Here is a 26,850-nt window from a genome sequence, read left to right on the forward strand (position 1 = left end):
TGCATCCTAAAATGGTTTTCAAAGCCTTGAGGATGCATGATTTGTCAAAAAAATTGTCAAATTTCTATAACACTTTGCAGCCAATAAAGTACATTTGAAACACTACTACAGTAATGATGTAGTATACACAGCAAGCTCCCACAATAAATATTGGCCATGAGACCAAGAACTTCCTGTTTCTTCAAAATATTGCATTGGAATCTTTCACATCAACCTGAGAGAGCAGTCGGGAACCTTGGTTGAAAATCTCATCCAGATAAAAAGCAGCATACCCACTACCCACATACAGCACATACCCACTGTCAGTGTTGGTCTGGATTATGCACTGTTCTTCAGAGGCACTTGACTACATTAATTTCTGACTGAGGGGCAAGAGAGCAAGTACTATTACACATTGCAGCGGGTTCTGCTGCATAAAAGACATCAATAAAACCAGCACCTCTGGAAGAGATGGATGGGTGGTATCACAATCCCACTGATTCTATAGAGCATCAGGTTATTTCTAATCAAATGCAGCAAAGAGAACAGAGACTGTGCAACTACAATCATCCTGCCATGTAAAATCTTACAATTCCTGTCCTCTCCAGAACAATCCTAAGCAACAGTAACTCTACTCCATAAATATTTTGGCAGGGGAACCTTCAAAAAAAATTACGTAGCTACCAAACCAATTAGATAACCTTTTTAAATAAGGATTTAAGACAATTGATATTGCAGGAGATTTGGAACAAGTAAAGCTTTGCCTGGTCTAGTATATCTAGCTCAGACAAAGTGCATTAAAAAATTTAGCCACTCCAAAGTCGACTGATTTTAAATGGCAACTTTCTGATTGATGCTCCTGTGATTAAAATGCAGATGCTGTTGCCGTGGGGAACAGACGTCTGGTGACTTGCCTTTGTGTTGGCTCATTCCCGCAGCCTGCTGTCTGGAACCGTGCTAACTGCACAAAGCTGTGTGCATCTGTGAGTGCGCGCCCCTGCCTGTGAGTGCGTGTATCTGTGTGTACACACCCACAAACACTTCACCCACACATTTGGGGTTCAGGACAGTCAGGGGAGAAGGCTAAGAAAGGGGATGAAATAAACATGACATCAGAAAGCAATCCCAAGCGAGCTTTGTCTTATGGATTTATCAGAACAGTTTGATGATGTTCAATGCAACAAAGTCTGCCTGCATTGTACCAGAAATATCGTTTTGTAGGACTCAAAATCCTTTAGAATTGATACTATTAGTGCCAAGGCCAACAAGAGCATCTTACATGGCCTATTTACTGATTTGAACAAAGGTGTTGAATAAAATACTAAGTCCACGCATAAAGCAACCTAAACCCGGGAAGCGAGGATAAAGATCTACACTGTCCTACCCAAACCATCCAGCTCCACCTGGTCCATAAATCAGGTTCAGAACCATGACCCTTCAACAACAGCACTGTTTCAACAAGTTCATAACGTTTTACTCCAAAGGTCACAGGAGAAAGCTCCTTACAGTAAAAAGGATATTTTTAGAAAAAATTCTGGGTGACAAAATGCAAGTAATCTGTTCTAGCCCTGTGACTCTGATAAGTACATACTCACTTTATCTTTTTAGAAATCATTCTACAGCAATTTAATTCTGAGCAAAACAACAAAGAATCCATTAGGGGATTTAGGTAGGAGCTGCAAGGTTTGTACTAATGAAGCAAAAGACTATGAAGAAAAGCAGCATGTCCATTTCCTCAGGAGTTTACAGTTCTTTGTAGCAAATGAAATACCTCTAAAGTGTAGCCATGGGAACATAGCCCTCCTTCAACTTCCCCCTCCACCAAAATGTCCCTTAAAACCAAGCTTTTGGTCACTTATCCCCAATAACTTCTTGTGGCACAGTGCCACAAAATCTGGACCACACAGGGGTACCTAGTCAAATCCATAATGAGGTGTAGTTCAGTTTCCCATGGCCTTGATTGGTATAGATCTTGTCCAATCTAGTAGCAGCCTATAGAATTCAAGGAGTTCCAGGGTTGATCCAAGCTCAAGTTACTACAGCACTTGCTGTACTTTCTAATACATGCCTGTGCTTGACCATAGTGTTCCTTGGACTTAACAAGTCAGTAAGGAATCCACTTGATCAGGGATTTCTGTTCCAAAGTGCTAAAAAGCAACTACAGGAGGGAAGAAAATACCAGAATTGGGAGAAAAGAACATCCAGGAAACACCAACAGATTGCAGTTATCACTCATCGAGTAGTGGACTCAAGTTCCACCCAGTGCTTAAGCTAAGCTGACGTTCCATACCAAGGCCATGTCTGTCTTCTCTGGAGTATGTACAAGTCCCCATACACTATTTAGAAATAGTTCAGAAGTCCTCTTCGGCCAATAGCTAGTCCTCAATCAACATTCCCACAGCAGGTTGTCTGGTCACAACAATATTTATGGGATTTTGCTGCATGAACAATGGAAGTCGTATTTCCCATGTTACAACAGCGTCTATACTTCAACCATACAGTACATAACTGACTGAAGAGAGCTTGGGATATTCAGAATGATACGAAACGTGCTATAGAAATGCCACTCTCTTCAAATTAAGGATTCAATGAGCTAGACTCCCAATTGTACAGTCCATAATTAGGGCCCATAAATCAGGTGAATTGAATGGAAGCTTTAAAGAGGAAGTCAAGATATCCCAGCAGAGAGAAAGAAATAACAGAATGTGCCAATAGGGTTAGAGAGGTGTGTGGAGCAGAAACACAAGCTTAACACTGTTGCATGGGATAGGCTATTCCTGCACAGTATTTCTACAGCAGGTAGATGTGGTAGACCTCAGGCAAAGACAGGAATTCACCAAAGCTGCAAGTCCTTCTATCATGGTAAAGCGACCTAACACAAATGCTGCCACGTGCTCACAAATGTAGGTTAACCGAAAGATTGTAGATCATGTACAGGAAACACTGCCTAATGAGAAGGAGCATCTTTAAACAGGAGGAAAATAGTGTTGGTCAAAGTGTGAGCAAAGGGTATACACTGAGTCAAGTGCAACTCAGGTTACTGATACTCTGTATTGTCCCCACCCTGGGAAAATAGACCAGACGGTAAAGAGTGAGCTTCATTCTATTTAACCAATACTGTCTCTGTGCTGGGAGTATTTGATAGAACTGTGTAGGGGGAGCTTTATTCTGTATTTAACCTATGCATATGACTTGCACACCTTGGCATTTTTACGACATCCATAGAAATAATTAGTTTAAGATGCAATGTTCTTCAGTATCTATGGGAATCACAGGCAGGCAGCAAAGCTAGTAAAAACAAATTATTAATAATAAGAAAAAAGTCATCTTACCTGCACAGCAACCCAGCTTGCATTGGTAGTGTGCTCTCCAAAGGGGCCAAAACCTGAAATAATAGTTTTAACATTAGAAAGAAAACAGCAGAAAGATAACACATTGCCTTAGGATCTGCCTCTGAACATTAGTGATACAGACAACACACTTGTACAAAAATCCTTTGCTTGCTATTTCCTAATGTGACATCCAAACTCGCTTTAGATATCAGTCATGCATTCAGCACCTGAAGGTTCAAGTCCCACTCCAGAGCTTGAACCAATTCATGACAACATGAGGGAGTGCTGCACTGCCAGAGGTGTGGTACTGATGATGCCAAAATCAAGACCTCTGATGATCCTCTTACATGGGCCCAAAAGGTTCCATGATATGAGCTAGATAGGTTTCTTATAGATAGGGGAATCAAGGGATATGGAGACAAGGCAGGAACAGGATATTGATTGTTGAGGATCAGCCATGATCTCAAAATGGCGGTGCAGACTCGAAGGGCCGAATGGTCTACTTCTGCTCCTATTGTCTATTCATCCAAATGATGAGGAAAGGAATTCAATGCCTGAGGCCAATGTATTTGCATCAATCACATCACTAAAACAATTACCTGCTCATTTATTACATAACTGCTTGTAGGAGCTTGCCTTATTCAAATTAGAGTATCTTATGCCACAGCAGAAGCATTTAATTGGTGTTGGCATGGTGCAAGGTTGGGAAAGGCACTGTACAAATGCAAGATCATTTTTAAATATCAGGCAAAGGAATTTAATGCATGCGGGTTGAACATACAAATATTTAAAGAAACCCAAAAGTCAAAACAATTGTGTAGATAATACAAAGCAGAAACTTAAGTTCCAATCAATTCATTTTACCACATAAACATTCATCCTAATCCCAGTAACGTTTATTCCCATCAACCTCCTACCTAGCCTATTCTTAAACATTGACAAGCAGTCTACAACAATCACCAGCTCCAGTCATGCAATCAAAGCCTCACAGTTCTCCTGTTTGCCATCCTATAATTTTTAATTAACCTTAAGGTAGGCCCTTCATTCTTCATTCTCAAAAGCTTGAATCAGTTGGATTCTAGCCCACTTCCTGCAAATTTGAACAAGTGAACCAATCATCTCTTGTATACAACCCCAATATATCCAAGTCCTTTCGTGCCATTTCAGATTCAGGAATGTTTTAGTGAATCCATTTCATACCTTCCATCGTAGGGCAGCAGAGTGGCATACGGGTAGCAGTGTGGCTGCACAACTCAAGTTCAATCCTGATCTCGGGTGCCAACTGCATGGAGTTTGCACATTCTCCCAATTTGGCATGAATTTCCTCCAAATGCTCCAGCTTCCCCCTCCCCTCCACATCCCAAAGACATGCTGGTGGTAGGTTAATTGGCCATTTTAAATTACCTGTCATCTAAGAGAATGACAGGAAAATTAGTAGGGACTTGATGGGAATGTGAGAGAATATATTATACGGAAATAATGGGGAAATAGGATTGATCTGAGAGCTGGCACAGACTCAATGGGCCAAATGGCCCAATCTGCAAGAAACTACGAAGTTGTCTTAACATTCATAAGAGCTCTAACTTCAAACTGTGGTCCAAGGTTTCAAAATTAACTCACAGTTGTACAATAATTTTTTTTTACGTGATACCAGAAATGGAGTAGATATATTCATCAGGAAAGACCAAACTGTCTAATGCCATTCCTCAGAAGACTGAGAGGCAACCTAATAGAGGTCATTAGAATGTGATAGACAAAGTGTTAAGGAATATTTCCACGTTGAGCAGGGGATTTGGAAAAAGCAGGGTTGGGGGCCGTTAAGTCTAACTGGAAGTTCAGAAGAAGCTTCTTTAATCAAAGAGTTGGGTGAATGTGGAATTCACTGTTACAAGGAGTGATTGGAACAAAGAACACAGATGCACTTAAGAAACTAGTTAAATACATGATGCTGTTGGATAAAACAAAAGGGCGAGAGGAAGATCATGTGGAGTATCAACACCAGCATGAATCCGTTGGGCTGAATGGCCATTTCTCTACTTCAGGCTTCATGCAATACAAAGCACAAAAATCAAATATGCCACTTCTATTAAAAAAAAGCCCTTTTTCATTTGTGATGCTGTTATTTAATAAAATCCCATTTGAACTTCTCTACTTTTCCCACTACCTCCAGTTTCTTCTTTAGAAGAATTCTTTAAAATGTTGTATTTAAATAGAATCATAACATTTCACCTCTATTGTCCATTCTTTAATTTTTCTTCAACCATCACCATTCAGTTTTCTTCAGTCTCAGAAGCATCTACTCTCTCATACATTTCTGACCATCTTTCTCTCTCTCTCATTGCATTCATATCCAAATCATTGCTGTCACCTATAATCAACGGCAGTCCCACCGGGATTCCACTCATCACAAAACACTTCCTCCCAAACCCCTCCACCTGAATCAGCCCTTCAATGATCCTTCAGTAAACCACACATTCACTGTTCTCAGACTAGGGTGCACTCACCCAACATCAATTAACAATGCATAAACTAGAAAATTAACAGAAATTAAATCTGGGTTTACAATATGGATGTGGTAGACATTGCAAAGAGAATGGGAAAAACAGGGATTAGGGACCTTTAGTCTCTGAGCTTGGTTTAAACAAGTCTGAGTTGGCAACTTGTCCTCCTTTTCTGTGCTTTAACCCCAACCAACCCAGCTCATAAATCATGTAGTCCCACCCAGTTTCTGGCAAAACCAGAACACCAACTTGGACTCAAATGGGCTAAAAGTCCTCCTTTTATGTTGTAATTATTCAAGGATTCTACATTATTTCACTGGCCTACCAATCAAAGACAGTGTTAGAAATTCTAGCTAGTTGTACAAATTTCTGATCAGACGATGCAGGGTGACAATGGGACTAAAAGAGTTAACAGTTTGGTCTGCCTTGTCAACCCCAGGACATTTCCAGGCTTGCACTAATTTTACAACATCTCAGGCTTTCAACATTGCCAGATTTTTCTTTTCAGTACAAGCCTCTGCAGATTTTAATCGACAGGGCTCAAGTGGTCTATAACTAATCTGGTTCTTTTCTTTATAATTCACTCTTAGGTTGTAGGCATTGCTGGTGAGGCCACCATTTTATTGCACAATCCTTCATTGTCCATGAAGTGATGGTGGTGAGCAACTTCTTTGGACAACTGCAGCTCGTGTGGTAAATGTGCTTCCACAACACTGTTTGCGAGAGAGTTCCCAGATTCATATCCGGCAATGAAGGAAAGGCAAAATTATTCCATGTCAGGGTGGTGTGCAATTTAGAGGCACCCAGTCAAATCACTTGATCATTTAAGATGTCCTGAATAGATCAACTCTCAAGTTTATGAACTCAAAGGAATGTGTGTTTGTATTTACCTCCAAGCACATGGTCACAGTTACTTTCACATAAGCTGCCTGTGTTAAATATGTCACAAACCAGTCAATCGTACACAAGCTCATAAGGCCAAGGGTATACTGGTTGAACAATTAATCAGCCCCCTTCCCACCTTATTCCCTCTTTGAGCTACCTCTCTTGTTGTGCAGGAAACTCCTGACAGCAAATTTCCACAAAGAAATGAAATAATTCTCAGATAATCTGTTATGGCACATACTGTGGAATGTGGCATGGCACTACTCCTAGTGATCTGAAGTATATGGGATAGATTTCTCAGCTATGAATGGAAGCAAGTTGTTTGAGCCTTTTTCCATTAAGATTTTTCCATAGCCATACACACCAACTGTAGCAGGAATCAATTCAGCCAACTGTGGAACAACTTACTACCATCCAAGAATTTTTACAATAACCAGTTGGTAATGAAGTGTTGTTTGACTGAAATGAGCAGCAGAAGCAAAAGGATCAATAACCTTCACCATCACTTGCCAAGAGAACACTGAGGCAATGTTTGGGTTACTTATAAACTAGTCAGTGCTTAGCACAACTATTAAGTTAGCAACAATGTTACCATATTGCAATGAACCTTTCATCATTTCAGAGCAACTTCTCTGGGAAAATTGCATATAGGCATTAAATACTGACCTCACCAGGAATGCCCCTACCCTGTAAGAGTATAATTTTTTTTATAATGATCATTGGAAACGGTAAATAAACTAGAGAAGTCTTATTTATTCCATGGGTATGGAAGCACACCAGCATTAATTGTTTTTACATACAGAAAATGCTTTAAAAGTTAACACTGTTGGGTCCGAAGTCTCACATACCGGCCAATCAGATAAGGATGGCACATTTCCTTCCCTGAAGGGCATTGGTGACTCAAGACACAGATGGGAGGGGCAGTCAATGTTACACAAAGTATAATACGGTTACATATTATACCTCTGTTCTACAGCCCTACAAGCCTCCTCCAATTGCACTTCAAAAGAGCCAGCTCCAAAACTGATCATAAAGTTTAAGGTCCACTCCAGTGCTCAATCTGGACGCATATACCTGGCACAGCACCAAGAAAAGGCCAACTATCACAGATGCTCTCAATTATGATATTAACTCAAAACTCCAGCAGTCCTTTCAAAAGCACACAAAAAGATCCCACAGCCACTATTTAGAAAAGAAGCTCAGGAGATCCCCAGTATCCAGATGAGCATAGGTCAAACAATACTGCTTATCTGATGATCACATTGTGGTTTGTGAAAGCTTGCTGTGACCCACTCAAAATATCTAGCACAAATTGGCTGCTGGATTTCCTACATTACAAGGGTGACTGCCCTCCAGATAAAGCACTTCATTGGGTGTGAAGCTCTTGGGTTGTCCCGAGGATGTGGAAGGTGCTTTCGAAATCAGAATTCTCTGTCGTTTTTTGCCTCCTTCCTGTCTTGACAGCACTTCCTGTACTTATGAGAGCGAAGACAGTCCAGGTCACGGTCTGTTACCCAGGGTTACTGTCAACATCACTCTGAGATGCCCGACAGGAAGCAGCAAGGGCGGATGTGGTGCCTAGTGCAGCAGGGTTTCTGTCCCCACACCTAGAAGCTCGCAGAGGGGTTGGAGCGACATTAAAATCCTGAACCGTCCTCTTTCCCAGCTGAAATAGGAGAGGAACAACAGTGACCAAACAAAGGACTTTAACTTTTAAAATATATATAAATGAACATTTCACATGTGAATTGCTTCTTGGCAGGACCATGCAGAAAGGGAGGATGAGTCAGGTAAATTGGAGAGCTCTTTTGAAGAGCTAGTATAAGCACCATGGGCTGAATGTCCCTCTATTCATTGTGCGATCACAGCAGACTGGTGACATGGTGACAACACCATTCCACATGTGTGACTAGTTCAAAATGTCCCGGATACTTGTGCAGACAGTTTACACAAGAGGAGGCTATTATTAGCACTTCAAGGCACATCAAAGAAAGAACATTAGAATCAAAGTAACTGATTAACCATTTATTCAAAATGCACAGAACATTTATTTTGTTATATTCTTTAGTTGCTGCTTTCCATCTCCTTATTCCTGAATATGTAGCTTTAAAATAAAATTTTCTTAAATTGGTGTGTTTTACAGATCAGATACAAAAAATGTTTTAGGAATAAGAGAAGGCCATTCAGCCCCACAATCCAGATTCACCATGTTGTGAGGTAGTGGAAGACATCTTTTTGTACATTCATGACACCACAGCTTAACGTTTGATACGGGACCAGCTGTAAAACAAGAATTCCAAGTTTCTTAATTTCATTCCAGGGACACTTGGCTCTAAGTTTTGGGTCACAGCTACTCCAATCATCAAAATAGTTTCTCTCCACTTACTCTCTTGGCTCCCCTTAAAATCCTGAAATTATCCCAAATCACAGATATCCTACAAAGTTACTTATAATGAACAAAGTGATTTGAATTAACTACTTCAAAGACTTTATTTTTAAGGCGATTATTGCCAAAATTGAGAAGAACGCTTTTCATTTTAGGCACACTGTCAGCTTCAGGCACTTACGTGTCAAGTACAGCATGGTTCAGGAAAGCTCCCTTTGCACAGTCCCAACCTCCTGGTGTCCTAAAGCCAAAATTTCTCTCCCAAGGAATAATCATTAAAACATATCACCTGGTTATTAACATCTCCCTGTTTGTAAGAGTTTGCCATGTTCTCCAGCTTGCTGCATTACAAGTGACTGCACTTGAAGTAGTACTTCAGTGGCTGCAAAATGCATGGGGCCACCTAAAGGTCAAGAAAAGAGCTATCGAAAGTCACACAACCAAGACAAAAAAACTCTTAATATCCAGTGTCTCTTTTCTGAGAGATCTTTGAGAAAATAGAAAATTTTGTTAAATACATGTAATCGCAAATTCTTTTCACTATCCAGTCCCTGGATTCCTGTATTGCCTACTCTATCAGTCGCTCCCCTCCTGGTTAAAAGTACATGTCAATGCAAAAATCAGCTAAGAAAAAGTTGTATTGCAAATATCAACATCCTTATAAATTTTTAGTTAAATTAATACTTAAAAACTCTACCAGAACGCAAAAGATAAACTTTTTTTTAAAGAAAATTACTGCAATCACTCAAAAAATGTGATCTCCAACTTTAAAATTAAATTTAACACAAATCTCTGCTTTGTTTAAATCTGTCCGAGTCCTTCGCTCTCTATGCCCCCTCCCCCAGACCTATTTTACCTTCGCTAACTAGTTAAAGGCTCTGTATTCCCTAACTATTTGCAGTCAGGCAAGTCGTCACAACACTCCAAGCTCGCAGACACGCAACAATCCCAAGCCTTTCATGCTTGGTCTCATTTCCCTAATGTTACTGTCTGGCCCCAGTCTCGGCCCCTGTCTGACCAACTCCCTTGTCCCTTTGTCTTGCAGAGCTCTGCATCACATGCAGTACAGCAGAATTAACACAATGGCTCCCCAATACAGCAATAAAAACTATAACCCTCTCTAGCTTGTTTGGCAATTTATTTTCCTCTCTGACTCTAAAAGCGTTCTCTCCCAGATTACTACAACTTCCTTTTATTATGGCAACACGCAAGGAGATAAACACTAATAACCACTCGTAACAATGTAGCCATTTCAAAGTTTGTTGTTGATGGTGGTTTGTTGATGGCAAGTTACTAAATATGTTTTGTAACTTGCATTATTTTTCATTTAACATTAATTGCAACAGGTGTTTATATTTCAACTTTAAACCACCGGCGTCGGACTGAAGGAGAGCTTTTTACCCAAGCCGGAATAATTCAAAATAACACGTTCTTTCAAAAAACACGCACACGGGAAATTAAAGGCAATCCCAAATTTGCAGTATACACACAAAGAAGTGTGTTAGGCTGGAGGGGAGGGGTTTGGATCGCAACCCTTAAACTCTCAGTCAAGTTGCTGGAAGCCCCAGCTCAGAAGGTTCCCGGCAGCGGCTGGCTGCCAATTACTGTAACAAAAGTGAAGAGGGTACATCGTGGCAGCGCGACCAACCCAGTTACCTGTCACCACCACTGTGCTCCTGCTCCTCTCCATCTCCCCAACTCAGCGCAGTCTCCTCCCTTTTCTCTTCTCAACTCCTTTTTCCTCCTTCCCCTCACTGAGTCGGTAACTGAACAGACCCACCTTTGCGCCAACATCTCACGCACATCCTGACGACGGCAAACCGACAGCGAACGTACTACATCATACAGCCTCGCCCCCAGCCGCCAGCGCTTCAGCAGCCTTTGCTCCAGATTTACAAGATTCCAGCGCCTCCCGTACGCTTTATGGTTTCGCGCGATATCCTGGGAGCGCATATGCTGTATGATCATTTGCTTTTTTGCTGCAATTGATTATTTGCTGCAATTTCTAGGTGCTAAATCAAATAATCCATTGCAAAGATTAACAAATTAAGATGCCCTTTTTAGCAAGGGCTCAAATTGTGAAACAGAGAGACTTTACCAACTGTAGTCAAGATTTCCTTTCCAAGTGAGCAATGCAACACTCTTCCCCCATGCCCATCGTGGAAGGCCTCAACAGTGGCAAGTGGTCACTGGCGGCTTCCACAATTGGGGCACCCAGTCATAAGCATAACCATGGTGGGAAGACAGGGAGGCAGTATGACCAATCCTTGTGGGCTGTCTGCTGCCTGGCACCTGTTCATGGTTTATTGGTGCCACAAATTGGCAAGGATTTACAATTTCAGAAAATCAAATGCAGTATACTGTAAATGCTAGAAATCTACAATAAAATATTTGCCAGGCAGCATCTATAGAGAGAGAGAAAAAAACATTTCAGGTCAAAGACCTTTCATCAGAACTAATCATCTATCTTTTGGGTTTCACAATGCTAGGTGTTCAATGTCAACAATATTTTATTAGCAAACTTTGAGCTGATCACTGGTGCACAGCAGGATCCTTTCTCTCCACAGATGTCAAAGTCAAGTTTATTGTCATATCCACAGGTACATTTACACACAGGTGCAATAAAAAAACTTACTTGCAGCAGCACCACAGGCACATAGCATCATATAAGCAGTATTCACAAGAAAAATAAATATAAATTATATTTTACAAGAGAACACAATTAGAACAATAAAAAGTCTATTTTAGTGCAAAGTGATCAAGGTGTTGCTAAAATGTAGTGATTAGAGTTTTGCAGGTTGGTTCAAGAACCGAATGGTTGAAGAGAAGTAGCTGTTCTTGAACCTGGTGGTGTGGGATTTCAGGCTTCTGTACCTCCTGCCCGATGGTAGCTGCGAGAAGATGGCATTGCTCAGATGGTGGGGATCTTTAATGATGTATGTTGCCTTCTTGAGGCAGTGACTCCTGTAGATATTACCGATGGTGGGGAGGGATGTGCCCGTAATTTATTGGGCAGAGTCCACTACTCTCTACAGCTTCTTACGTTTCTGCACATTTGAATTGCTGTATCAGACCATGATGCAACCAGTCAGGATACTTTCAACAGTACATCTGTAAAAGTTTGTTAGAGTGTTTGGTGACAAGCCGAACCTCCTTAACCTCTTAAGAAAGACGCTGGCGTGCTTTCCTTATGATTGCATCTATGTGCTGGGCCCAGGACAGGTCATCCGATATGTTAACACCCAGGAATTTAAAGCTGTTGACTCTCTCTACTGTTGCTCCCCCAATGTAGACTGGCACATGTTCGTCCTCCTTCCCCTTCCTGAAGTCAATCAGCTCTTTAGTTTTGCTGATGTTGACCGAGAGGTTGTTGTTGCAGCAAAACACAACCAGGTGTCTTATCTCACTCCGGTAAGCTAACTCATCACCACCTGTGATTTGTCCAACATTTTCAGCAATTTTGGTTTTATTTCAGACTTCCTGGATCTGCAATTTTTGGCATTTCAACTTCCAGGATTACTCTTTGTTTTGTATCAAATGCAACTGGGGCAGGGAGAACATAGGTCAGATAAGGTAAAGATCCCTTTACACAGTCCCATAAAATGCCCCCAGAGCAGCGACAACATGGGTAAGATACAGAGTAAAGCTCCCCCTAAATACTACCATCAAACATCTGCTAGGGTAGTGACAGCATGGGTTAGATATGGAACAAATTCCCCTCTACACTCTCCAATCAAACACTTATATAAAGGACAAGCTGAGTCAGAAAGAAATCCAGACAGCTTTGTCATTTTGATGAACATAATTACTCTCCAAACCTGAAACCCATCTCTGTTATTCACTTCAGCTTCTCTCTGTGGGAGTGAGTTCCATATTCTCACCATGAGTTTGTTATTCATTTACAGGCTGTGTATGTACCAGTAAAACCAAAGTTAATGGGCATCAAGGGGAAATCACTCCAAAATCTGGTCATGCCTAGCACAAAAGAAGATGGATGTAATTGTTGGAGATCAATCATTCCATTTTCAGCGCCTTTAAAATTCTTTTACAGGATGTGAACATTGCTGGCAAAGTCAGCGTTTATTGTTCCTCCCTTGAACTGAGGAAGCAGTTAAAGAGTCAACCACATTATGTAATTCTAGACACACCTATGTGGTTGACTCAACCTGGGTAATCAAACTGGGTAAGGACAACAGATTTCATTGTCAGAAGGTCATTAATGAACCAGATGGGCTTTTACAACAGTCTGGTAGTTCCATAGCTCCTGTACAGTACTAAGATTAATACCAGATTTTAATTATTGAATACAAATTTAAGGTGAGATTCAAACATGTCTTCGCAATGGTCTAGAGTTCTAATGGTTATCCCAGTAACTTAATCACTTTGCTATGGTACCCTCATCACAGCAGGAGTTCCTTGGGGCAACGTCCTAGGCCAAACCATCCTCAGCTGCTTCATCAATGACCTCCTTTTGATCCAATGTCAGAAAAAGGGATGTTTGCCAATGATTGAATAATATTTAGGTATGAGCTGAGAAGTGGCAAGTGACATTCACACCACAAAAGTGCAAAGTAATGAGCATCTCCAACAAAAGAGGGTCTAATTCCTCATCCTGGATATTCAGTGCTCTTAAAAACACCAAACTCCCCATCATCAGCATTCCATGGGTCACCATTGACCAGAAACTTAACTGCATCAGCCACATAAATATAGGTCTGCGACCCCATTTTGACAGAGTCCTGAATCTGAAACATTAATTGTCTTGCCACAGATGCTGCTTGACCTGCAGAGTGTTTCCAACATTTTCTGTTTTTATTATATAAGTACTGTGGTTACAAGAGCAGGTCAGAGGCAGAGTATCCTGTGACACCAAGACACAAATAATGAGCATTATGGAATACTTGCTGCTTGCCTGGATGTGTGCAGTTCCAACAACACTGAGGAAGCTTGACACTATACAAGACCAGATGGTTTGATTAACACCCCATGCACCATCCTAAACATTAATTCCCCACACCACTGGCATACCATGGCTGCAGAATGTACCATTTACAAAATGAATTGCAGTTACTTCACTTGGCTACTCAAAGTCAAAGTCCAGTTTATTGTCATATGCACAAGTACATGTATGCACAGGTGCAATGAAAAACTTATTTGCAACTGCATCACTTCGGCATCTCTCAAAAAATATGACCATTACTGCAAATAGGAATATGGGAATATCATCACCTGCAGGTTCCCCTCCAAGTTGCACACCATCTTGACTTGGAAATTTATCACCGTTCCTTCATTGTCTCTGGGTCTAAATCCTGGAACTCCTTCCCCAACCGCATTGTGGGAGCATATTACCAGGATTGCAGCAGTTTGAGAAGGTGGCTCAATGTTACCTTTGCAAGTGCAAACAGGGTTGTGTAGTGAATGCTGGGCTTACCGGCCACAACTACCCTGAAAAATGAACACATAACAATAAAGAATCCAACACCTATCACCTTACTGGTCCAAGGATCCAATTCTTCATCCTTATCTGCTACACATGGATGCTTGATAAACTATTGTCATGGTAAATACATTTCTGGTTTGTAAAAGCTTTAAAACTTACACTTATGTTAAGAAAAATCTATCAATGTCACAGAACATTAAAACAAAGAGCCAGAAATACTCATCAGGTCAAGCAAAGTTTTGTGGATAAAGAAACAGAGTTGATGTTTCAAATCAATGACCTCTCATCAGAACTCAGCATCTCCAGCACTTTTTTTATTTCAGATTTTTAGTATGTGCAATTTTTTGATTTTCAATGTCACATAACCTTCTGTGCAGTACAAGCCAGATGATTTCTGATTTGGTGTGGAAAGGGAAATTATTGATTTGGTTTTAAAGGATAACCACATTGTTCTGTTTCTAAAAGGTAAGTATTTTGAAACTGGGAGCTGCTTTTGCATTGGAAACAAAGCTTGCTTTGTTAAATTGGCAGCATTTGCTAATTATTTTCAATCTTCCTTGCTGCAATGCTGAACCTCATCTCCAAAAAAAACCCCACTGGAGCAGAACTAATCTTCAGGACTATGGGGAGCTGATCATCCTGCTTTGCCTCCATTGAGTACTTGATCTACAGATTGCAGAATTTGCTTGTATTTATGCACAGTGTCGAGTCATTGTTCACATGGACAGTGAAGCATATGAAAGGAAGGGCCTTAAGCTCAACATCAGCAAGACAAAGTTACTCAACCAACTTCCTCATGCTGTACAACACCACCCTCCAACAATAAAGGTTCCTAGCAAGACTTTGTAATATGTAGACCACTTCCCTTACCTTGGAATATACCTCTCAGCAAAGGTAGACGACAATGATGAAATTCACCATTACCTTTGCTGCACCAACACAGATGGCTAATTGAGGAAAAGGGTGCTTGAAGATCAAGACGTCAAACCTAGCAAATTCGTGGTCTAACAGGGAGCAGTCACCCCTAACTTCATATATGCTTGTGAAACTTGGAGTAGCTACATCAGGCATATCAAGGCATTTGAGTGATACCACCAATATTGTCTCCTCAAAATCCTCCAATTCCACTGGAAGGATGAGTGAACCAATATCAAGAGTCCTCTCCTAGGCTAACATCCCAAGCACAGAGTCCTTAATTAAACTTAGTCAGTTTCATTGGGCAGGCCATTTCATTCACATGCCTATCACCAGACTCCTGAAACAGAAATTCTATTCTGTGCTCTATTATGGGAAGAACCTACCAGCAGACAAAATAAAAGATTCACGGATGTTGTTGAAGCCTTATTGGAAAAAAATGAAACCCTATCAACTCCAGAGAATCTCTGGTATTTGCAGAAAGAGCACTTGGGATGGCATTGAGAACTAAGCCCATGTATTGGGAACACATGGAATCTGAGTGTGTTCCCAAACTGCCTGATACTGCAGTGTTCTCTCACCCTCAGTAATGCCTCACCAACAGTGCAGTGTTCTCTCATTACTGCTCCCACTCCTGACAGTGCAGTACTCCCTTGGAACTTCCTGTCCAACAGTACAGTGCTTCCCCAGTACTGCCCTTCCACAATGTAGATGTTCCTTAGTACTGCCACTCCCTCATCCCCTCAATGGAAAAGCATAACTCTCTCATTACTGCCACTCTAGTAGTGCACTGCTCCCCAGTATCTCCACTCTGACAGTGAGGCACTCCCTCAGCACTACCCTGTCAGGCTTGATAATGTTTTTGAGTAATAAATACTGTTTTCTTGCCTATTAGTTTGGAAAGACAGTGAGTATGGATGTGTTGTGCCACCATTGGCTGAAGTAGTAGGGAGATAAGCGGAAAACAGGACTTCATGTATTAAAGCCTCCAGGAGTACATGTGAACTGATTTGGTAACCCTTATAACCAAAGAAAAATAAAAGGACAGGATGCTCCTCTTGGCACATTGGGAGCTGATTAACTGAATGTTGCTTCAAGCTTTGCACGTGACATTTGCCTTTGATGCCGCAGGTATCGGTCTCACATCTTCAGGTGGAGCAGAAGCTTTTTCAGGCAGCCCAGCAGTTAGTCAGTGTGTTTCTCAGTACTGTAGCGTGCAAGCTGCATTATTCTTTTAAAAGAATCAGAAACTGAGAGCTTTCCTGCAGGGAGTCAGAGGAAAAGAAGAGAATGCATGGCAATGTAGGCAGAATGACAGAGGTCTTCTCCATGACAAAATGGGTTAAGAAAAGGGACCACAGTAATATTTTTCCTTCTTCCCCTTGTTCTTAGACAGTCCCTTGGGACTGAAGATAACTTGCTTTCATTCCGGTTTTGTGGATTCTGAGGGGCTGATGAGACCAATGTGGGAACCACAGAATCTTCAGTGGGCTAAGCAAAAAGGTAGTTTGCAAGATAATCTGCTCCTTCTTCCCTTTATGTAGAGCATCTGTGTGTTCCCAATGCATGATCTTGAGATTCTCAATACTATCTTGAATTTTCCTTCACTACTTTGAGCAGTCATAGGCCAGAGATTCTCAGGAGTCAAGAGAGATGTTACATTTTTCTCCAGGAGGCTTTGAGCACATCCTGGAATATTTCCTCTGGCCACCTGGTATACCCTTCCTGTAACAAGAGCTTGGAATAGACTATTGTTTTGGGAGTTTTCTGTTGGGCACCTGAAAGACATGGTCAGCCCAATGTGGCCGACTGAATGTAATTGGGGCTTTCGTGCTGGGGTTGTTGGTCTGGGAGCAGGCATTGATGTTGGTTTTATTATCCTTGGAGGATTCTGTGGGAACAACATTGGTGGTAGTTTCCAATGTTTTGAGATGCCTGTTGTAGGTAATTTCAAGTCTCAGAAGCATAAAAGTGGGCAGGATCATTGTTTCCTGGTAGAACTTGAGTTTTGTGCCAAATCTGATGCCTCAATCTTCAAACACCCTTTGCCTCAATCAACCAATATACACACTAATGTATTTCAGGCAATTGTGAATTTCATCATTGATGTCTGCTTTTGCTGAGAGGTGGCACCCAGGATCATAATACTCAACATAAAAGGATGATAGCTTGCCTCACAAGACCTTTTTGAACAAGGTCATCTACAATGCTTCTATGACTGGTTATGCTAGAGAGTAAAATACCAAAGGTAGACATTATAACAGGGTTAACACACATGGAGAATGGATAGTCGATCCTGGTTATCCTGACATCTCTGAGAGCCTAATCTTTTGGTTAAAAAGTTACAGAGGCATGAGGCAAAAATGGGATGTCTATGGTCAGCAACTATCAGCTGCTCTGCGCCTTCACCAGCTCACCCATTGGAAAGCTGAGACGTGCCCAACTGGGAAATTGGGCAGTCAGTGAGAAATCCTCAGCAAGCTGAAAGTCTTTTATTTGGGTTTGAAAAACAGATGAATAAGCACCCTAATTTTACATTAATTTGACCTGCACATGACAAACTGTTGAATAACAGAAGTAGAGCCATTTGTTCCACATTTCCAAGTGTTCTGTGCCACCTGTTCTCGTCAGTTTTGTCTCATCACAAATACAGTTTTTTTTATATAAGGTCAGAGGTGGTTCTTCAGCCAGGGGCCTCCCTCTCTGTAGTTCATTTTCAAAAATTTTAAATCAACCTCACCTGTCAATGACCTTTAATCCATGTCCTCTGGTAACCCACACTCTAGCCAGAGGAAACTCTTCTTCTTGAGACTAATTTGATTGAATCTTCCTGAGTCTCCTCTTCTCTGCTCTGGGGGAAAGAAAAACAACCTCAGCTTCTCCAGTCTCCTGAGACAGACCATTCTGGTATATAGAGTCGTAAACCAATATGGCACAGAGACAGGCCCTTCAGCCCAACTTGTCCATGCTGATTCAGGTACCTTACTGAGCTAGTCCCATTTGTCTCATATCCCTCTACACCATTTCTATCCATGAACTTGTCTAAATGCCTTTTAAACGTTGTAATTGTACCCACCTCTACCACTTCCTCTAGCAACTCGTTCCATATTTTCCAAGGTCTTGCCATTCCAAAATTGTTACTATTTTGAACTTTGTCACAGGAAGAAATAACCAGGTGGGACACCATCTATAAATTCACCAATGACACCACAGGTGTTGGTAGATAAGATCTTTATTAGTCACATGTACATCAAAACACACAGTGAAATGCATTTTTTGCATAGTGTTCTGGGGGGCAGCCTGCAAGTGTCGCCACACTTCCGGCACCAACATAGCATGCCCACAACTTCCTAACCCGTATGTCTTCGGAATGTGGGAGGAAACTGGAGCACCCGGAGGAAACCCATGCAGACATAGGGAGAACGTACAAACTCCTTACAGACAGCTGCAGGAATTGAACCCGGGTCGCTGGCGCTGTAAAATGTTACGCTAACCGCTACACTACTGTGCCTGCCCATAGAATCTCGGATGGCGACATGGAGGCATACAGGAGTGAGACAGACCAGCTGGTTGAGTGGTGTCGCAACAACAACCTTGCACTCAACATCAGCAAGACCAAGGAATTGATTGTGGACTTCAGGAAGGGGAAGTTGGGAGAATGCACACCAGTCCTCATTGATGGGGCAGTGGTGGAAAGGGTGAACAGCTTCAAGTTCTTGGGCGTCAACATCTCTGAGGATTTATCCTGGGCCCAACACATTGATGAATCACAAGGAAGGCACGCCAGCAGCTCTACTTCATTAGGATTTTGAGGACATTTGGTATGTCACCAAAGACTCTTGCAAATTTCCATAGATGTCCAGTGGAGAGCATTCTGACTGGTTGCATCACTGCCTGGTATGGAGGCTCCAATGTACAGGATCGCAAAAGGCTGCAGAGGGTTGTAGACTCAGCCAGCCCATCATGGGCACAACCCTCCCCACCTTTGAGGACATCTTCAAGAGGTGGTGCCTCGAGGAGACAGCATCCATCACTAAGGACCCTCACCGCCCAGGACTACCATTGGGGAGGAGGTACAGGATCCCAAAGAACTACATTCAATGATTCAGAAACAGCTTCTTCCCCTTTGCCATCAGATTTCTCACGGTCCATGAACCCATGAACACTACCTCATTATTGCTTTTCTTTGCACTATTTATTTTTGTAATTTAAAGTAATTTTATGTCTTTGCACTGTATTGCTACCACAAAACAACAAATTTCACATTATATAAATCAGTGATAATAAATTTGATTCTGATAGTATTGAGAACCTCAAGTCCATGCATTTGGAGCAGGCAAAAGCCATCGTGTAAATGGTGAAAAGGGATCTCACAAACTACTCACCTGCCTGCCCTGTCTGGCACCTCCTGCCCCATCTGTGACGCAGAGTGTGCGATTTCCACATTGACCTCATTAACCATCTCAGAACCCATAAAACCAGATTGCAAGCAAGTCATCCTCAAACCTGAAGGACTGTCTAAGGAAAAAGGAAGCTATGTTAATGGAAGTTATTCTTTCTCACATCTGTGAAGTTCTTTTTGTGACACACCTAAACTGGGCATTTACCAATCACAACATAAACCAGCAAACTGAAAATGCACTGAAATCCTTATGAAATTAGGCTTTTTGTGAATTATTTCCCCATGAGATGGACAAGTCCACAGACTCATGGTGAACTGCAGTGTTTGAGACCAGCAGCCGGTTTCACAGATTTCCTCAGACCAAGTTAATTAATTCCTCCATATTTAGTGCTTCCCTTGTAATCTCAATTACACAGATGGATCCAGTGCCAGGAATATTAATGGTTCCTGATGGCACCCATGGTTCATTGTAGGGGGTGATTATAACTGTTAATCAACCAGTGTAACAAATTGGATTCACACAGCAAATTAATTACTGCAATAAAATGTCAAACTAGCATGAACTTTTTAACTAACTTCTTCCTTCAATTCCTCCTCCTGACCGCACTCATCCATTCTCTAGTTCTGAAGGCACTAACTCTCATTAGGATAACATTTCCCACATACCAATTCTTGCTGGGGCTCAGGTCCTACAGATGCTGATCTATAAATTAAACCAAGCTGTTTTTTTGATATAAAAATAACATTGTGGATTACCCTAATACTGTTTACAAAGGTTGCATAAAGAGCAAAACTTCAATTGCAAAGTTCACAGAATAATGTTATTGGGTGTAACGCTATACCTATATTGACATTGTTGGTCTCAGCAGAGTTCCTTGTTTATTTGCTGCAAGTTCTTGCAAATCAACACAAGCCAACATGTTGCCCAGCTTTGCAGCCAGCTTTTACAGGAATGTAGCCAAATACAAACAACATTCTTCCAGCTACAGAAAAGTGTTGCTACTGAATTAGTAGATGTTGGGAGGTGAGTTAGAGAGTGCTCCCAGGAGTCAGAGAAACCTGGACAGGCATATGAAGAACAGTGCCTGGAGAAGTCACGTTCTTTGTGCAAGAGGGCCACAGAGACCCTTGCAGGAAGTTAGTTGGGAGGTTGCTATAATTACACAAGTGCAGGGGAAATCTGCAATTTAGACGAATACTCATGGTTGCTCTGCCTGCTCCTGTGCACTCTAGACTAAATTTTTCTTCCATTTAGTATTGAGCTTGTGTGACTTACCTAATGCAGCAGTGGATAAAAAAATGAAATATGGCAGGAATTAGCCGTAGCAGCCTATGATCATGACACTATGAAACTGACCTCCATGGGCAAAGTAAAGCAATCAAGGTACACGCAAGGTTGTATTTAACCTTGCAGGAAGTTACAGTTCTCATCAAGGACAAAAAAGTGCAATTTGAGTGCCTAGCTGTTAAAATGCACTGTTTTAGGAGAAAGTGGGTTAGTAAACATTGGTTCTTCTGTGAGTGTACTTAAACCAGTGAGGTTGAAAATTACAATGCAGACAAATTTTCTGTCTTATGTTGATGGTAATATATCTTAAGAGAATTTTAAGGCAGAAATAAATGGGAGAATGCATCCTAGATAAAAAGAAATGAGGATATGAATTTTGTGCACCCCCAGAAATATGCAAAAAATTGCTCCGAGCCTGTTAATCCAATTTTTAATAAATCTCTGTTCCACTTAGTCTCACAGGGACATAGGTTGCCCAGGCATTAACTTCATTAGATTAAAGGAGTCACAGGCACCGAATCTCAAGGGCATACAAGTTCCGACCCAACCTCAGACCCTTCTTAGGCAATAAAAATGAGGCCTGCAATTTTCACTGGCAATACATTATCCAAAATTGATGTGAGTGAACCACTGCTATGACCAGTAGTGCATCTACTTGGAGGAACTAGAATTGCTAGGCCTTTCAGCCTCATTTTTGCAGTCCACTGGTTACAGTCCATTTGGAAAACCAGGTTTGGAACTGGACATGGAAATGGGAGGAAGCCATTCACCCTCTTGAGGTTGTCTTGCTTTACATTTATATCATGATTCATCTATACCTGTAACTCCATTTACTGCATTGGTTTGAAATGCTTAAAACACCAGTCCACTGAAAAAACTATTCATCACAGTTTTACACAAACACCTCCCCGACATCTTTCTTGGGGCTGAGAGTTTCAGATTCTCACTGCCCTTTGTAAGATGAACTAGTTCAGACATTGCCTGGAATGACTCAGCACTAATTTTCTTATGTTCTCTTGTTCTGGACACTCCCACAATTGGAAATAGTTACTCTCTGCCTAGTCCATTTTCATAATTTTACATACTTCAATTAGATTGCAGTTTAATCTTCTTTAATTAAGAGATTACAAGCCTTGGCTACACAACCTGTCCTCTCAATTTAACTCTTACAATCCCAGTATCACTCTGGTGAAACTGCACTGCACCCCCTCGATGACCACTCCATCCTTCTTGTCGGGTCACGGTTACAGGTCTCTAGATGTCGTCCAATCCAGGCTCTACACAACTGAAGCTAAACTACCTCTTCTTCCAATTCCATTTTCCTCATCTATTAGTCTTCATTGTTAATTTTTGTGCCCGATCACCAATTTCTAGTAATTATTTCTGCAAATATTCCTATATTTCTGCTTCTCCATTGTTCCTTGCCTCTCATCATTTAGTAAGTGCTCTAATTGATTTTTCACAAGTCCAGTGTAATGACCTTGCACTTCCCCACATTGAATGCCATCTGCCATAGTATGCCCCCTCCCTAATCTATCAATGTCACTTATCCATGCCGCTTGATGCACCGCCCAGTGAATGATGAACTTGCTACCACATGAAGTAGTCAAGGCGAGTAGTATCAATATATTTAAAGGGGATGGGCACATATGGGAGGAAAGAATAGCACTTGTGGAATGAAGTAAGGAAAGTGAGAAGAGACTAGTGCAGAGCATAAACATCAGCCATTTGAGCTGATTGTATATTTAATGTTGACATTTCTTTGCAATTTTGAAGCTGTCAGGAAACAGCTCAGAGGTCCCTGGGTGCATGGTTGGCTCAGATGCTGAAGGCTCACAGCTCACGATACAAAGGACTCATGCCACCAGAGTCCCAACAGACCATTCATGAATGCCAGCAGCCGGCCTGCACACTTCCTCTACCCACCAGGGAAAGATTAATTGGTTAAGCATCACACTGCCTGAGACAAAGGAACCAGCATAAAGTGGGATCCTGGTGCCAACACAAGCTGCCAACCTTCAAACAAAGCACAATGGACTAAATAAGCAGATGGCACTGGGCTTCATCGCAGCACTGTGTATTTATGAGCTGCAGGTAGTCACTCCACTATTCCCAGAAAGAATGGAGATAGTTGAGTAATTCTCTCCCCCTGCTGAGAGAGACTGGGGTTGATTTCAAGCGCTTCATTTATCTTGTGTAACTTTTCACTTGCTAACTTCATTTTGCTGAAGAAATCATACTTTTTATATAGGAAAGCAGTTTCAATTTTGTTCATCAGAATATAGTAGAAAGGAGCAGGATTACCCTATTTGTCCGCTCAAGTCTGCTCCAGCATTCAATAAGATCATGGCTGATCCTCTATCTCAAAACCACTTTCCTGCCAGGTCCCATTTTCTTTGATTCCCCAATATACAAAGCTGTTTTGACCTTGGTCTTGCATACACTCAAGGAATGAGCATTTGCAGCCTGCTAGGCAGTGAATTTCAAAGATTCATAACCCTCTGACTGAACAATTCTGCTACCTCTTATCACGTGTCTTTGCCTTGCAGTTTTGGGATCTCAGCAAACTTTCTCTCAGCATCTACTCTTTCAGGCCCTCTAAGAATCATTAAAAATTACAATGAGATTACACATTCTTCAAAATTTTAAAGAATATAAACCCTTTCTATTTAATTTCTCCTTGGTAGACAGCTCTGCCACCCAGAGAAACAACCCCAGGAAGCACTCCTCTAATGGAAAAATATTCTACCCAGACTCTGTACTGTGAGGGATGCTGTAAGACCACACGTCTCCCATTCACTGGCCGACAATGGCGTCTTTTAATACTCATTATCAATGTGCCCTTCACTTAAATAACCCTTAAAATACCCTAAAACTGGGAATAACTGGCATTTGAGAAGTGGCTCCAAACGGTACCAAGGGTGTTGTAAGGTAATTTATAGACTTAGCTCGCCAAGTGGGGAACTGGTTCTTTTGTGAAAAGGCATCGTCAGCTTCTGGCTTGCCCTTAGATTCTGGCCATAGCTGGTACAGAGGGGTTGCAATCGATTCCGTAGAGGGCAGCAGAGGCAAGTTTGAGTCTTTCATGCTCAGCCACCTTTGTAGAATCATCTTAAAGGAAGGCACAATTGACAGTTTCTCTAAAGGTGGAAACTCAGCTCTATGAATCCATATGATTTTAATACAAAGGATGTGAATAAAGCAAAAAATACTTATATTTATACAGCATCTTTCATGTTTCTGTCAGGATGCCCCAAAGTGTTTTACAGCCAATGAAATATGTTTTGAAGTGCAGTCTATGTGCCCTTAGGTGGCAGTCATCCCTACCTTTCTGCATGTTTCTCAGACCTGGACTACCTGCAGCAGGCACCTTGAAGCATTGGAAAGGTAATATTGATGATCCCTCTGCTAAAACCTCCAAGTACACTGGCAAGTTAACTAATATCAGTGTCCTATCCAGGCCAGCATGGATGGTCTCATTACACACAAACAGTTCCAAAGTTTGCATGCCTGAGATTAGGCATTCTCCTTTGAGCTTCATCAGAGCAAGAGATAATCAGGAAGACAAAGGAAATTATTCACTGATACTCTTGAAGCCCTCTTGAAAAAGTGTAACATCATCACCAATTTCTCTTGTGCCTCTGCTTTAGTAACGTTGATCGAGAGATAATAGTTGGCCAGGACATCATGGATTTTTGTTTCTCCTTGAAAATAGTGAACACAGGATCTATTATGTTCATCGGAGAAGTGGCTAGGATTTAACATATCATTGGAACTGGGACTATCTGACAGGAGTTAAAGGGAATATTGCATTTTTCCAAGGAGGTTTAGAGCACTTCCTTGAATCTTCTCCTCTTTGTATGGTAATCTCATACTGTGACAGAGCTCAGAATAGGTTATCCATTTCAAGAACTAGTTGTTCAACAAGCAAATAACGTGACCTGCTCAATGGTGCTCACTGAGTATAACTAGGTCCTCAGTGCTGGGGAGGTTGGTCTGGGAGATGACACTGGCATCAGAGAAATGTTTTAATCAAGGAAGCAAAGGGGTTGTGGGGACAGGAAAGGGAACGATTAAAGTTGGATCTTATTGAATAGCAGAGCGGGCTCCAGGTGCAGAATGACCGACTCCTGCCCTACTTAGAGGCAGCACTGGTGGTACCATTCCATTCCCCTGAGGAGTCTGCTGTAGGTAGACCAGGTCTCAGCATAGAGGAGGGCTGGAATTACTGATGCCTAGCAGGCCTTGGGTTTTATATCAAAACTGAGATGTTGCTCTTCAAACATCTTTTCTCTCAGTCGATAAAGGGTTGCACTGATGAGTTAAGTTGATTGTGAAATTACATTACCTTGGCAGACAAATGACTTCCAACAACAGCCTGAAGAAAGACAAACTCACCCACTACTCTCCCCATGACAGGAATTTTTTTTACCCAAGGTGGCAATCTCGTGACGTCAGCGGTGAATCACGTGCTTGAGCCCAAGCCAATCAGACGCCAAGCGGGTGGGGTGGGCTTGGTGATTGACTTTGCCACCGGCCTCTAAGACTCGGGTTGATTGCGTCAAGCTGCGTGATCAGCCGCGACCAGTGAGGGCGAACGGTGGGCGTGGTCCAACGCCAATGGGCGTGGTCTTAGCGCACAATGGGCGTGATTTTAACATCAAGTGGGTGTGTTTCCGGTCAGATGTGGGCGTGGCCTCATCACGAAGCAGGTGGGGTTACGGTAACGTACAAGCAGGTTTGGCTACGTCACGCACGCAGGGCGGGGCAGGCGGTCGGCGATTGGGCAGCTAACGAAGTTCGGTTGAGGCGGCGGCTGTCTGCGGAAAATGGCGGCTGGGGATCGGGGCAGCTGTCGGTTCCGGCCGTTTCTATGGCGATGAGGCGGGTCGAGTCGGCTCGGGCCGCGTGAGCAAAATGACTCAAGGAAAGAAAAAGAAGCGGCTGAATCGCAGCGTCCTGCTGGCCAAGAAAATCATCATCAAGGACGGAGGCACGGTGAGGCAAGGGACGGCCCCCGGGAGGGACTGGGGTTGGATATGTGGGCCCAAGAGGAAGGGTTAATGGGCCTGGGCGGGGTCTGATTTGGAGGGGTGGGATGTGTTTTTTTTTGGCGGGGAGTCAATAGAGTGGAGTTGAATTATGTTGGGAGCATTTCGGGAGAGGTGTATGTTGGGGAGTGGATGGGCGGTAAGTAGCAATGCTGCATGAGTTGGAGGAGTGGGAATAATTAAAGGGATGGAATTCCTATGGGAGGGGCAAATTGATTGGAGGGAGGGATGAGATTGCTACCTTCATGGGATGGAAGGTATGTTGGGTTGTGTAGAGTTTCTTTTAGAGGGGTTGGGATATTCCGATGGGGTTGCTTGGGTACGGAGAAAGGAGTAGGATATTTTGGGGAGCAGGTATGAAAGTAGAGTCGAGTCTCAGATCAGCCATGATCTTGCTAAATGGAGGAACGTTCATGAAAACCTGTATAGCTAAAGAGTTCCTATTTCTCATGTTGCTTATGAGGTGGGTGTAAATAATCAGAATTGTGGAGTGTAATGTTTAACTGTCTGGCATATCTTTGTGGCAAATGTTTTTGGAGAAGGAGATATTTTAGTATTAATGGAGGAGGTGTGCTCGAAAGCGTGCTAGAAAGGGGGGGGGGTGGAATATGTCGGGGCTGGATTATTATGTCTGCTGTGAGTTACCATGATTTAATGAATATTGGGTGAGC

General features: G+C 42.1%; 2 protein-coding genes across 6 annotated transcripts in view; one reads left to right on the forward strand and one right to left on the reverse strand.

Annotated features, from left to right (window-relative positions):
* pgpep1 (pyroglutamyl-peptidase I) overlaps positions 1-25,576 on the reverse strand; it is a 48,660-nt gene extending 23,084 nt beyond the window's left edge. The window contains exons 1-4 of one of the 5 annotated variants that reach the window (XM_052038140.1): positions 25,527-25,576; positions 19,824-19,956; positions 18,179-18,289; positions 3,312-3,364 (exon numbers count right to left, since the gene is read on the reverse strand). Coding sequence is in view for 3 of the 5 variants with exons in the window: in XM_052038136.1 (XP_051894096.1) it covers positions 3,312-3,364; positions 8,904-8,940 (90 nt within the window). In the remaining 2 variants the exon portion in view is untranslated. Of the gene's footprint in view, positions 1-3,311; positions 3,365-8,903; positions 8,978-10,739; positions 10,949-18,178; positions 18,290-19,823; positions 19,957-25,476 lie in introns of those variants that run through there. The other 4 variants (XM_052038139.1, XM_052038136.1, XM_052038138.1 and 1 more) reach the window with 4 other exon arrangements.
* Positions 25,577-25,857: 281 nt separating this feature from the next.
* The window catches only part of LOC127582406 (hippocampus abundant transcript 1 protein-like), a 54,525-nt gene continuing 53,532 nt past the window's right edge, over positions 25,858-26,850 (forward strand). The window contains exon 1 of the mRNA XM_052037607.1: positions 25,858-26,126. Coding sequence (XP_051893567.1) covers positions 26,046-26,126 — 81 coding nt within the window. The 5' untranslated portion in view covers positions 25,858-26,045. The remainder of the gene's footprint in view (positions 26,127-26,850) is intronic.

This window comes from Pristis pectinata, chromosome 24 (genome assembly GCF_009764475.1).
Source record: "Pristis pectinata isolate sPriPec2 chromosome 24, sPriPec2.1.pri, whole genome shotgun sequence".
Lineage (NCBI taxonomy): Eukaryota > Metazoa > Chordata > Chondrichthyes > Rhinopristiformes > Pristidae > Pristis > Pristis pectinata.